At 46.5% G+C, this 13,128-nt stretch overlaps 1 protein-coding gene across 3 annotated transcripts in view; it reads left to right on the top strand.

Annotated features, from left to right (window-relative positions):
* SLC38A6 (solute carrier family 38 member 6) overlaps positions 1-4,220 on the top strand; it is a 37,968-nt gene extending 33,748 nt beyond the window's left edge. For all 3 annotated transcript variants that reach the window (XM_038138139.1, XM_038138140.1, XM_038138141.1), the window contains exon 16: positions 401-4,220. In XM_038138139.1, the coding sequence (XP_037994067.1) occupies positions 401-481 (81 nt within the window). In that variant the 3' untranslated portion in view covers positions 482-4,220. The remainder of the gene's footprint in view (positions 1-400) is intronic.
* Positions 4,221-13,128: the final 8,908 nt, after the last annotated feature.

Raw genomic sequence — 13,128 nt, 5'->3', positions numbered from 1 at the left:
AGTCGTGACTAGTTCCAGCAGATTTGGGGGGCCGTTATAAATCAGCAAGCTGCAGTCTCTTGAATTTGGTTTTATCATCATCTGGCTACTCAAAAATGTAAAAAATCCATTGTAATTTTAATTGTATTTTGAGTAAAATGCGAATCAGTTTCTCCATTTGTTTAGAGTTGTAAAGGGCAAATTATTTTTTGTGCAGCTGGATAGTGTGAGTAGGGAAACCAGTCTGCTCCAGGAGTTCCCAGGGAAACTATCCCAGGCTTGGTTTAGTTTCCCACTAAGCAGATACTTTGTGTTTGAAGACTGAGTAATTTGAAACATTACAGATTATTTTAAAAGACACTGTTTGTACCTGTTCTTGTGGACTGCCACAACATTAATTTTTGCTTTTCTTTCTTCACAGGCATGTGCCTTGGTTATTTTTGGCATTTGTGTTGGCCTTCTCAGTTTGGTTCTAATAATTTTCAATTGGGTTTATCAATAACAGCTATTGACCCTGTCTGAACCGAGCTCCAGAAGGACAGCAAGAAGCAGAGAGGTGCCAGCACTGCTGCAGTGAGTGCTGGACATCCTAAAGGAACACTGACCAAAGCTGCCAAGGAAGAAGTCATGCTCTTTTCACCTCTGTTACTGATGGTCCTTCTTTAATCTGCAGTCACTCTTCAGTTACTGGACAATTCATCTTTGCCATTCTAAAATAAGAGTTTTTGATGATGTAATAATGACAGGTAAAATGGTCTCAAGAATTTCTGCAATGCAAAAATGGTTTAGGGCACATGGTGAACAAAACAGAAACTTGAAATAACTTGTCCTTTCAGAACAACAAGGTGAATAGACATTACATCAGTCTTTTTTGCATAATGTGATATGTGCACATAGGATAGTGCACATTGTCCTAATCCTTGAAAGATTTCTGTTGCTTGACTAATTTCCAAAATTTCAGCCAGTTCACATTAAGAACTCGTTGATTCCAAGTGTTTACCCTAATTTATCCTAAGATGGATCCAGAGACCAACTGCCTTAGCTCAGTTTAATGGGCATGTTGTGATAATATTTGTTAATTGTTTTTTAAAATACAGGTGTTTTATGTGAGCACACCTGATATAATTTTTTAATTAGCAGCCTTTGCCCCTCAAGCATAATAGCTTTTAGTAGCATTTCATTTTGGTGTTTTCATTTTGCAGTTAATAATAGACATTTTTCAATTTATAGCTACTTTGGAGTAGTACTCAAGGTACCTCAGTATTCTTCCAAGTGAAATACTCTTCTCTTTTTTTCTCTCATTCCCATTTTTAGAAATCTTTCAGGTTTGAACTAAAGTGTTTCTATATTTTATGTTCTTTTGTGTTTCAGAGAAGATTTGGGCTTAAAAGATGACAATCTGCCTCTGTTGAAAACAAAGGGAAACTTTGCTTTTATGGAACCTTAATTTTACCTCAGATGTCTGTGAACTTCCATGTAGCCTTCTATAATTCCTTATTTTTTAGCCCCCTGAATGTGAATGCAGTTTTCAACACCAGCTGAGCTTTGTTGGAAATGGTATTGGGTACCCACAAGAAAAGTTCCTCATTTTCCTAGATTGAAAGCAGTGGCTGAGACCATGGGGAGGTTTTTAGCATTTCCTTCTGTCAGGTGGGATCTGATGGCCCTAAAGTGGCCTTATCTCTTCAGAGATTTCATACCCTAAGGAAGCAAAGGCTGATTGATCCTGTCCTGTCTAATGGGCAGCAACAGCAAATAGCAGAGTTGGAATCACCTTCTCTGTTCCTGATTTCTCATGCCAACAGATCACTTGGCTCTCTCAGGCTCCAGAAGTTACTATTCAATTTTTGATGGATGGCCTGAAGGCACCCAGGTGGTGCAGGTTAGTGCTGCTTCAGAAATCCTTTTTCCTTGGAAGTATCCTTCTACCTGGGAGTTTAATTTAGAAATAGACACGTGGTGAGGCCAGGGAGCTAACTCAGAAATTTTGGTAGGATCCCAAAGAAAAAGATCCCTGGAAAAGACTGCAGTTATTTTTATAACAAAGTTTCTAGCAGAGGTTTCTTGACTCCAGGTGAGCCCTGTAATAGTTTGGCAGTAGCAGAAACAGCACATCCACTCTTGGCCAGGAGTTCCCAGCTCCTCTTGTGGCAGTGGCTCCTGGCAGCATGAAAACCAAGCAGCATGAAAACCCAGCAGAAAACCAAAGTGACCATGGGATGTGACATTATCTGCCTAAAAAATGAACTTGCTTTTATTCTTCCAATTCAAACTCCTGCTAACCAGGTGCAGCTGCCTTCCTGCCTGTGGCTGCCCTTTGATAGCTGAGTCTCCTGGGCTTTGTTACACTGCAGGGATTCATGGAATCTCTGGCACTGTTGTAGAAAACTAAATATATACCTTGTAAAAGTGTACCTTGAGTCAGCACTGATAGCTGTACATCAGGAAGTGATTTTCTGTCTGACTGAACCAAAACTTTTTTGGAAAACAGGAGACCTTACATTGATGAGAATGAACTCAGGGATTTTTGACAGACACTAGAATTTAGGGAGTATATTTATTAGAAATTTTATGGAAATTGTTTCTCATTTATTATCTGCTCTTGTAGCATACTGTTGAGTAGCACTGGTAGGTCATTAGTGCAGTCACTTTTATTTTAAGCTCTAACCAGTAATGCTTAAGTCTGAACACTTAGATTATCTGTGAGGGGACAGAAAGTTGGCAAAGCTTTGCTGAGCTTTTGCTCTTCCCTCCTCTCCCTGAAAAAGCTGAGTCTCACCATGCACTGTACTGCTCTGTTGCCCTGGGGCAGTTTGGTTTGTGTGCATCATCTTGAGAATATGACTGAGAAAATACCTGAAATACAGTGTTAATTTTACAGTGGATTCCTGTAGTGCTGCAGAAACCACTACAGTATTGTTTTAATCCTTGGGTATTATCCTAACTAGCCTGGCTGCTGACTGACTGACCTGATAGGTGGACTTTGGAATGATGAATTCCAGTGTGTGAAGTTAATGAGGATGAATGGAAGCAATTCACAGCTCTGCTGAGCTGTTATTACATTTTGGCTGCAGAAAGGAGAGCACAGGGGTTTACAGAATGCCTGTTACCTTTCATCTGGAAAAGAACTAGAAATGCTGCTACTTCTGAGTTTCTGTAGTTCATAACTTAAAATATGGAGAGAGGGGCAGAAAAAGAATTTCTGTTCCCAAATTTAGAAGATATGAGTGTTGTCCACAATGAAAAACCAGAATAATTTATCCTTCTCATCCACCACAGCTGTGCTGTGCAATGTGTCTCTCAAGGGCTTTTCTACAATTGTGCACTTCCATGAAGTTTTTGAGCAGAAGGGGCCTCCAGTGTGGAACTCTCAGTTCATTTAAATGCTGACAAATATTTTCTTCATTATTCTTGCATACAGATATTTTTTCTTCCAAATTTCCAGATTTATGAATTTCAGTGTTTCTACTTTATTGCCTGTCATCAGCATTTTCCAACCTTCTTCTCTGAAGACTTGACAGGAATGGATGCAGGGACCCACAGCATTTCTGAACTCACTTGGAAAGGTTCCCTTTCCCCAGTTGAGCAGGAAGAACAATGTGAGAGATGAAAATTAATTGGTTGCCTTTGATTTATTTTCTCCTTTTCTCCTATTTCCATTCCTTGTCCATTTGGAGGCTGCTCAAGTTTCAGCTGGGCTGTGGTAAGCTGGGTGTGAAGAGTGGTTTTTGTAACCAGCATGGCAGGAAGGAGACTGCTAAACAACAGTGCTCAAAACTAGGACTGTTGTGGAACTCCTTTCCTAGTTAGATTTCATTTAACACTTCACCTGAGATTGTTGTTTTCCAGTTGATTTTGATGTTGAAACCATTCATTGCAGTTGCTCTCCATACAAAAAAAAAAAAAAACCTTTGGACATGTTTACTCTTACTGCCAGTGGGAGAAAATTTTTCAGTATTATAAAAGTGCTTTGTAATTCCTGCAGTTTGTGGTGGTGGTCTTGGTATTTGTGTGCTTCAGTAGTGTTCATCCAGCCATGCTTCATGTGGAAATGAAATTCCCAAAAGAAATTAATAATAATGATCTGGATGTAAAAATTTCCCAGCTCATGTCAAACCTGTGTGTTGTACAACGGGTTTTCTGTTTTGAGTTCTCCTTGCCTCAGAGTCACTGTGGAACAGCCAGGGCACGTTCCAAAAAAATGACCAGCAAAAAATAAAGAACAGTTTACACTCTGCACAGCTGTGTGTGTGATCCCCACTCTGTTGTGCAGGTGATGTTCTGCAGCACATCCTGAAACGTTCCCAACTGCCCCTCCCAGGCCAATCTGCTCCCAGTGATGTATTTTAATCTGGACTGTGTTCTCCAGAACACCAGGATGCAAAAAAAAGAGAAATGCAGTTATTGTCCTCCCAGGTGTTGGTTCATGGACAGCAAACCTGCCTCTTCCGTGCTGATCTGGTCCCCCCTGTGAACAGGAGCCAGCAGAATTTATTTCAGAGGCTGGTGTTCTTCAACAATCAGGAGAGTGGAAGTTAACAAATGTAACTAATCTCAGTGTCTCTCAGCTGGAAGGGAATGCATCTAACCCAGACTTACTGGTGCTTTAGCTACAACCACTGGCCAGGTAGGAGCTTACCAAGAACAAAACTGACCCACATGTTTGCAGGATTTTTAGAGCTTTTGAAAATGTCAGTTGTACTCAGGAAAGTAAAAAAAACCCACAGAGTGGAAGCTTGTAGGGCTATCAAAATTGTTTCTCTTACAAGCATGAATTCAGTGTTTTTCAAAATTTATTTCACAGCTCTGTGCCAGCACTGCCTCTGGGATATGGGGAAAGGGTGAGCAGCTGGCCTGGCAGAGCATAATGGGGTGAAAAACTGCTCATGGAGACCCTTTGGGAAGGAAGGGCCTTCTTGTTGAGCAAGGTGAGGGTCAGTCATGGGGAGCAGGCCATGTCCTTAGGGGTAGCAGCAGAGGAACAGTGGCTGGCCAGGAGGGGCTCTGAAGCATGGGTGTGCTTTTTGGCACTGTAAGTCACAGTGCTCTCCAATTGCTGTGTCCTGTGAGTGCAGCTCCCAGCATTTTGCAAGGTCCAGGGTTGTCCTGGGTATAAGCAAACGTGGAAACCCCCTCATTATTGTGCTGCTGGCTTGATTCCAGGGCTGTAGCAAAGTTCACATGCATGGAAATGAGTACCAGCAACTCTGTTCACTTAAAGGTGTTTGCCCCCAGTGGAACTGGCACCAAAGAGCACAAACCCCAGCGTTTTCCACGCAGTGCAGGATTGAGTCCTGTGCTGCACTGGCTGTTTTGTTGCTGAGTGTGTCCTGGCTGTGCTCAGCCTTTCTCCTGCCCCCAGCACCATCCCTGCTCACGACACCAGGCAGCTCCAAGCACCTGGTTTGAATTTGGAGCTCATTTGCACATGATGTCACACTTTTATTGTCAGCCCAGCCAAGGGCAGGACAGTTCATCTTGGGAAGGTTTGCACTGAGCCTTTACATTGCTGCCATTAATGCCTTCCCCAGCTGATTTACATTTCAGATTTCAGGCGTGATTGAATCCAAGTCACCAGGTGTCTGCAGTGAACGTGGAGGTCAGTGTGGTGGCTGAGCAGCCCAGGGTGCAGGATGACTTTTCTGGAGACAGGCTGGAAATTCCTGCTCCACACATCATGGAGCAAATCACAGATGTGGCCAGGGAGAGTTAATGAGCCCTGGAGGCTCGGGACTGTTGTTCCAGTCTGTTGCCTTTCAGGAGCCCATCTTGCTGCTTCACAGACTGATGTGAGACAGGGTTCCTGGGAGCCCCTTCTCTCTGCCCTCCCAGGTAGCTCCACTTGATACTGGGATTTACACAGGGATGGAGAAAAGATTCGGGATGTGGTTATGACAGCACAGAACCTTTCAGGCTGGAGTTGAGGGCCTTGAAAATCTCAGGCCTTATTCTCACCTTCTGTCACACTTGGCTGTTGCTCTGTGCTTTGGGCTGGAAGTGGGGCTTTAGTGCATCATTTCTGGGTGTGTGAGCTCGTGGCTGTGAATCTCCTGTAGGAAGAGTTGAAGAGGCTCTGTTTTACAGCTACAGACCTGATACAGGTCTGGCACTGAGATGCTCTGGGACTCACTTTTAATGTTTTGCTCCCGGTTTTGATGAACAACTTCCATCCTTGTTAAAGGGAAAGATGAATGAATGCATGAGGTTTATTCACTTCTCAGCTCACATTTCTACAGTCCACTTCTCCTTCTCCAAATATAATAATCAATGTTTGATCCTTTTGGGCCAAAGCAGTGAGCAGAATCAGCTGCACGTTAATGGGTGCAGAGACAGCCTGGGCAGAAGCTGTGCCAAGGGGATCCCTGCTGACCCTTGTGTGTGTGGCACTGGGGCAAACTTCTGGAATATTCACCAGAATAACACCTCCTCTTGGTGCATTTCAATTGCTGCTTGTTGTATAGTCACAGGAGGCTCCTCACCCTGAGCTTTGGGTAGGGAATTCCCACTGTTGCTCACTGAGCAGGTGCTGACAAGGCTCTTCAGCTCTTACACAGGTGCAGGGAGCTTTGGTGAAGTCCCATGTGGTGGGTGAGAGGTGCAGATGGAAGATCTGTCTGGGAGTGGCTTGGCTTTGAGGTCTAGAAAGGATTTGGGACTCAGCACTCCCACAGTACCTTCCTCTGCCCAGCTCCAGCAGGGAGCTATGGCCTTCACTGCCCTTTTGATATTGACATGTTTGAGTGCAGGGTCACTGCACACATTTATCTCAGCAGTAATATGTGGAATTTATGCCCCCAAATTGCTGCATCTTTAGATTGTTGGTTCTTTCACCCCTCCTGGATATGTGCTCCTCTGGGGAGCAGTGCAGCGCAGTGAGGTGCTGCTTGCAGACAACTTGCCAGGCACTGACGGAATGGAAAGGTGGAATGGAGAGCTGAGAGCCCTTTTGAAGTGATTTCATATTTAGTCATTAACCCTGTCACACGAGATTGGCCTGCTTTGGATTTGGTGGGCACAGACACCGGTGAAGGGCAGAAGGAGCCATTGCCATGTGCCATGGCACTTTGGGGCTGCCAGCTGTCCCCACAGCACTTCCCGAGGACTTGAGGCGGGGATGAGCAAGAGCAGCCTCAGCTGTTGCACAGCCAGTGACAGCATCCAGGGCAACCAGGCCTCGTGCACAGGTGATCACCAGGTGGGATGAGGGAGAAAGGTCCATGTCTCAAGGGACACCATCCCACAGCAAGGTGCTCAGAGTGTCGCTGCCGGGCCCAGCCCAATGATTGTTGAAAAGATACAGTTTTCCTTTTGGTATTTGCTGGCACAGTTTCCATTGCTGTTTACAAGTCATACGTTCTGGAATCATCTGAGCAACAGGAACATTCATCTGGTGCTTTTCCAAGGGGAGATTATTCTGATGATGGTGGAGAGACATTGTCTTGGCCTGGGTAGCCAAAGATGTCTGTTTTGCCATTCCTTAATCTGACAGTTCAGTTTGGTGAGTCACAAGCCAAGGAATGACATTTCCCCAGGGGATGCAAACCCTCAGGCTGAAGCTGCATGGAAGCCATGGACAGATTTTTTTTTTTTCCACCCACAAATACTGAAAGTTGATATTCCACCTTCTCCCAGCCCCTGAAGCTGTTCCTGCAGGGCCTGTGCCTCGTGTTTGCCGTGGCTTATCTAAACAAGGCCTTCCCTTTGAGCAGAGGTGTCGCTGCACATTCTCCAGCACGCTGCAAAGGGGGAAACATTTGGCTTTAGCACTTCCCTGCCACCCTGTGCTCCTGCTGCAGGGGTGGAATATGAACACCAGGGTTTTAGGGGTCCCAGAGGAGGCCAAGCAAAATTCCTTGCTTTGAAATGAACATTAATGCTGAGAAATGAAGTCGTAATGCTGAGACTAAAGAAACTCCACGTACATTCATGTTTTGATAGCTCAGCATTATCATTAGGCTCCAGCATCTGGAATTCAGGGGACTGTGGAACAGTCTTTGAATGGTGATTTTGAGTGTTCTGTGGATTTTGTGCGCATTTTAGCCCTGGTTTTTACTTGCATGATTTGCCTCTCCTGGCTTCAAGGAGAGTTGGATCAGTCTTTTGAAGGTGTTTTTTTAAGTGACTTTTCCACTGTGAAACTGCAGTGGAGCAGCCTTGGCTATATAAATCAATTTGGAAGTGACTTACAGAGAGCTTAATTTGCCTTCTATTAAAATTCCTTGTCATCTCTCCACTCCCTCCAGCTTGCTGTTAAATGATCTTTTGGGAGAGTGAGGATTGAAGTCCCTTTTTATGCCGCAGAGGGAACGTGCTTGACTGAAAAAGCTGAAAAAAGCATGGTCCAGTGGATGTTACCTGGAAAAAACCATGAGGTTTTGTTGGTAATTTGGTGAATTTAAAAGTTCTTTGTTGTCCTGTTCCAGCCCAGGGGTTTAGAGCGATGATGAAGGGCATGAGCAGGTGAGGGTCAGTCCCTTTTCCTGGTGGCATCCTGTAGCTCAGAAAGTGTTTAGGAGCCCAGATTCCAGGGGCTTTCAGTGATTGCTGGAATCTTCAGGATCCAGGCCCTAAACAGGGGCTTCTTCTGGCCGGGCTGGGCTCTGACACAAGCAGGCTGGTTCTGGAGCAGCCACAGAACTGCTGTGGTTGCTGCAGCTGCAGGGAGGCCAAGGCTAAAGATCACCAAGGCCCAAAAATTCCCCAGCGCTTCCATTCCCCAGGGAAGGAGGAAGGTGGCTGAGAGGGGAGGGTAGGAGGGAGCAAGGTGAGGAAGGATTTGTTGGGTTGTCTCTTGAAATTGTGGTGTGGCAATTCAAAATTGTGTCCATAAAAAATGTGTCCAAAAAATCGTGTCTATTCAAAAGCCCGTGGCACCATCCCTGCTGTGCAGGGGCTCTGTGGGCTGGGAGGGGACACCAGCCCCTCTCTCTGCCACCCTCTGTGAATTGGTGTCTGTGCCTCCCTGGGATCCTTGCCTGGTTTGCCCTCACCCCCCACGATGGTCCCATTGTGGTGACCCATCCTGGAGCCTCGTCCTCCTCCTTCAAGGAAACCCGAGGAGAGCCTGAGGCCACAGCCTGTCACCCAGCCTCTTCTGAGCTGGCCTAAACACACTTGCCTGTCCCCACAGGAGGTGGCTCAGTGGGTGGGAGACACTGCAAACACCAGCATGGCCCCTCCCAGGATGCATCCCTGAAATGACTCCACCAGCACTAACACTGGGATTGTTTAACACTGTCACTTCTCTGGGGACCAGACAAAGTTGGCCATCACGACCCTCTGTGATGGGCACAGTGCACGGGCAGGGCAGCCACAGGGCTTTTGATGCATCCCAGCAGCTCCAGCTGGTTTGGTCTCTGCTGAGCTTCACTGAGCCTAAAAAACTTCAGTGAGCAGCTGTGGGAGCTGCCTTCCACCCAGCCTTGGTGTGGGGCTCAGGGATGGCTCTCTGAGAGGAGATCTTGGAGCAAAACAAACCTTGCTTCCAACTTCCTTGTCCATGTGGTGACTCTTTGTTGCTGCCAACAGTGACAAGCGAAACTGAGCTTCACCTGAGGATGTTGCAGCAAGTTTTTGAGCTTCCCCACCCAGGCTGGTCTGATTAAAGACTCATCTTTTCTGGTTTAATTGACACCACAGAGACACCCAGGTTGCTGGAAGGATTTCTAAAACCTGGAAAGCAGCAAGTGTCATTGTCAGGAGCTGCTGAGCAAGCAGAGTTTAACAGGGTGGCACAACCATTTTCCTTCTATCCTCTGCAAAACAAGGTGCAATCACAAGGAGTGAAGAGAGCCGTATGCTGAACCTGCATATCTATTTTTACTCCCCTGCTCCATAATGTTCCAAGAATAATTTTTTTAGTGCACAGCAGGGTAGGAAAAAACTCGTGCTGATGGCATCTCTGCTATCCCCATTGTGCTGGGAGGAAAGAGGCAGCTGCTTTGCTGACCTGTCACTTCCATGAACCCGCATTCCAGGTACTGAGGCCATTTGCTCATCGGGGTTTGTTTGACGAAATGGCCACCAGAGTTTATATTTAGATCCTGCCTGTCCTGCCAAGTTCTTTTAAATTCTTGTAAGTTGAATGAAGTTGGAGGGGGGTGGGAGAGGATCAGCTTGAAAAATAGAGCTGCTAATCTGCCGGTGCCTCTGGGAGAGCCTGCGGGATGCCCCATCCCCCCTGGGGCTTTGAGCATCCGCGGGCATCCCGCTGGGAGGGGGAAGCAGCTGGTGCCCCCATGCCAGCCTGGGGCTGGGGGCTGCTCCTCAGAGGCTGTGGCCACTGCTGGGGTGCCAGGGCATTGAGTGATGGGGGAAGGTTGGGAGGAATATTTATAGCTTGTCTCGGTGCTGGGCCTGGGGTGATCACCATCCCAAGGATGTGAAGGGCACAAGTGTTCAGGGCAGCTCCCCAAGGACAGCAGGATGCAGGATCAGGAGCACAAATGTCCTGACGGTGAGGGCAAGGGCTCTGCAGTGCCACTTCTTGCTGGGGAGAGCCTCCCAGCCCCTCCATCATTTAAAGCAGAGGAGGAAAATACACCTGGGGTTGGGAAGACAGCTCATACCCAGGGATGGCCAGTGGGTGACCCCAGGCCACACCAAAGCCATCCCTTGGCTTGGACTGGGCTCATCAGGCACCCACAGAGCTCTCTGCTCCTGGTCTGACACACTCTGACCCTGCCCTCTTCTTTATCCAAGCTGTTCTTGAGGATTGCATGGTTTTCCTTGGACTGTGCTTTGGTGATGCTGGACAAACTCAGGAAAACAAAGGTTTTGAGGTAGGAAAACATTGCCGTGGCCACCAGCACCATCATGGGAAAAGCCCAGAGCAGCCCCAGCCCTGCAGCCAGGCCTTCATCTGCCCTGGGCATCTGCTCCCTTCCCCTGGAGATTTTAGGAAGTGACCAACAGTGACTCTATTTAATGTTAGTTCTTGTGTCTGCCTTGTCTCAATAATATTTTTTTTTTCTTTCTGAAAATATTCAGAATAATTTTCACCTTTTCTTGAATAGAACAGTTTACTTCCTTTGAATTCAAGTGTCTGCTTGACGCAATTGTTTTTCACTCAGTTTTCTTTTATGATCACTTGTCAGTTCCAAAATCTGACTCCTGAGTCCCAGGATAAGCAGGAGAACTGTTCCACAAAAGAATTAACCATGCCTGACCATCATATAGACACTGTCTGCTTTAAGGTTGTGCCAGCAGCCAGAATTTAATCTTTTAAAACAATAAATCCTTTTACTTCTCATGATTGTAGAGTGGATCTGGGACCTACAGGAGCATAGCCAAGGTGCACTCAAAAAATTGTTGTCAAAAACCTCATGGTGCTCAATGCTGGCTTGGGAGCAGAGCTTGGAGCTGGCACAGGGGGATGGACGCTTGGATTTGGTGAGGTCTTTCAGCTCCCTTTCCATATGAGATGTGACTGATGAGCCAGGGAGGGCATGAGAGGGAGGTGCACACTCCAGGGCAGAGCTCAGCTCCCCCCTGCTGCCTGCAGGGAGCTGTGTGTGTGTGTGTGTGTGTGTGTGTCCTCTGCATCCTCTGACGCAGGAACGATGCCCAGGCTGCTTCCATGGTGATGCCAGGGGATTTGGGAGGGCTGGTTTGGGGTTTAGGGAAGATGAGCAGCAGATGAGTTCCCCTGGGGCTGGTTCTGCAGCACAGGTGCCCTCAGCAGCCACTGCCTGTGAGGTTCTGCTCCTCCAACTTGACTCTGCTGCATGGGGATTCTCTGACTCCAGAGACCCATACCTATTGTATTTGGGTTACCCCCAGACGAAGGAAGGAATGATGAATCTGACTCCATGTTCTCAGAAGGCTAATTTATTATTTTATGATACTATATTATATTAAAGAATGCTCTACTGAACTATACTAAAGAATACAGAAAGGATACTTACAGAAGGCTAAAAAGATAATAATGAAAACTCGTGACTCTTTCCACAGCCCTGGCACAGCTTGACCTTGATTGGCCAATAAGTCAAAATAATTCACAGCAGAATCCAGTGAAACAATCACTTGTTGGTAAACAATCTCCAAACACATTCCAAAGGAGCAAAACACATGAGAAGCAAATCAGATAAGTATTGTTTTCCTTTTTCTCTGAGGCTTCTCAACTTCCCAGGAGAAAAATCCCAGGTGAAAGGATTTTTCCAGAAAATGTGAATGTGACACATGCCTTGGTTGCTTTGTTTTTTGGCCAGCTCTTCTTTTCTCCCAAGGGAAGGGGTACAGGAGATGTTTGGCTGACAGAATTCCCTGTCTGTCCCTGTGTGCCAGGCACCTGTCTGCCCAAAGATCTCCCCGGTGTACGCACGTCCGGAGGCACGGCTTTATTCTTTGGGGATGTCTGGCTTTGATTTCAGCTCAAATTCCTCCCTTCCTCCTCCTCCACAGGCTGCCAGGCCCAGCACCATGGCTGGCTGGGTCTGGGAGCCCTGGGCAGATATTTCTGAGCTGTCAAAATCCACACCAAGCTGAGTCTTACTGCCTTTGCTGCTTTCTGCAGTGAAATTTATGGACATCTGTGTGCCCCAATGGGCCATGCCAGTGTTCCCCTGCCGTGCAGGTGTGGCACCGGCTGGAGTGGGCACACAGTTCCCTTGAGTTTGGCCATGGCCAGTCTCCATCCAGGAAAAGGTAGGTTGCCACACTGTGGACACACCTTGCTTTTCTCCAACCTGCTGGTAGCCCAGTCTTTTCATAAACTCTGTTATTGTTAAAAATGTAGGTAAAATGTTATTTTTCTCTATTTTTTTCTTTTCTTTTTGTTAAAACCTCATCACTTGGTCAGCTTCCCATGGTGTTTTCAGTGTTATTTGTCTGTGCAATTTTCCTGAGCAATAACAGACCTCTGCAGATCTGCTTGGTGGTGAGGAGAGTCTTCTGCCATTCTGCTTGCACCCCAAGATTCAGGGAAATGCCACCCAGAAAATGTTACCTTTCTGAAATGTTTGGCTTCTTGTGAAGGCTTGCATCAGAACATTTCAAAGCCAGAAGCAAAAATTTCTCAAATATCCCAGGGGACTGAAATCTATGGGAAATGATGGACATTTATCTTGAACCAGTGCAGCATCAGTCAGATGTTGCTGCTCCTGCAATGCCAAGAGTAGCTGGTACTGTTGCTGGAACAGTAAGACCAGG

The sequence above is a fragment of the Motacilla alba genome, chromosome 5, assembly GCF_015832195.1.
Source record: "Motacilla alba alba isolate MOTALB_02 chromosome 5, Motacilla_alba_V1.0_pri, whole genome shotgun sequence".
Taxonomy (NCBI): domain Eukaryota; kingdom Metazoa; phylum Chordata; class Aves; order Passeriformes; family Motacillidae; genus Motacilla; species Motacilla alba.
The sequence above is the reverse complement of the archived record's forward strand: the minus strand, read 5'-3'. Positions and strand labels throughout refer to the sequence as shown.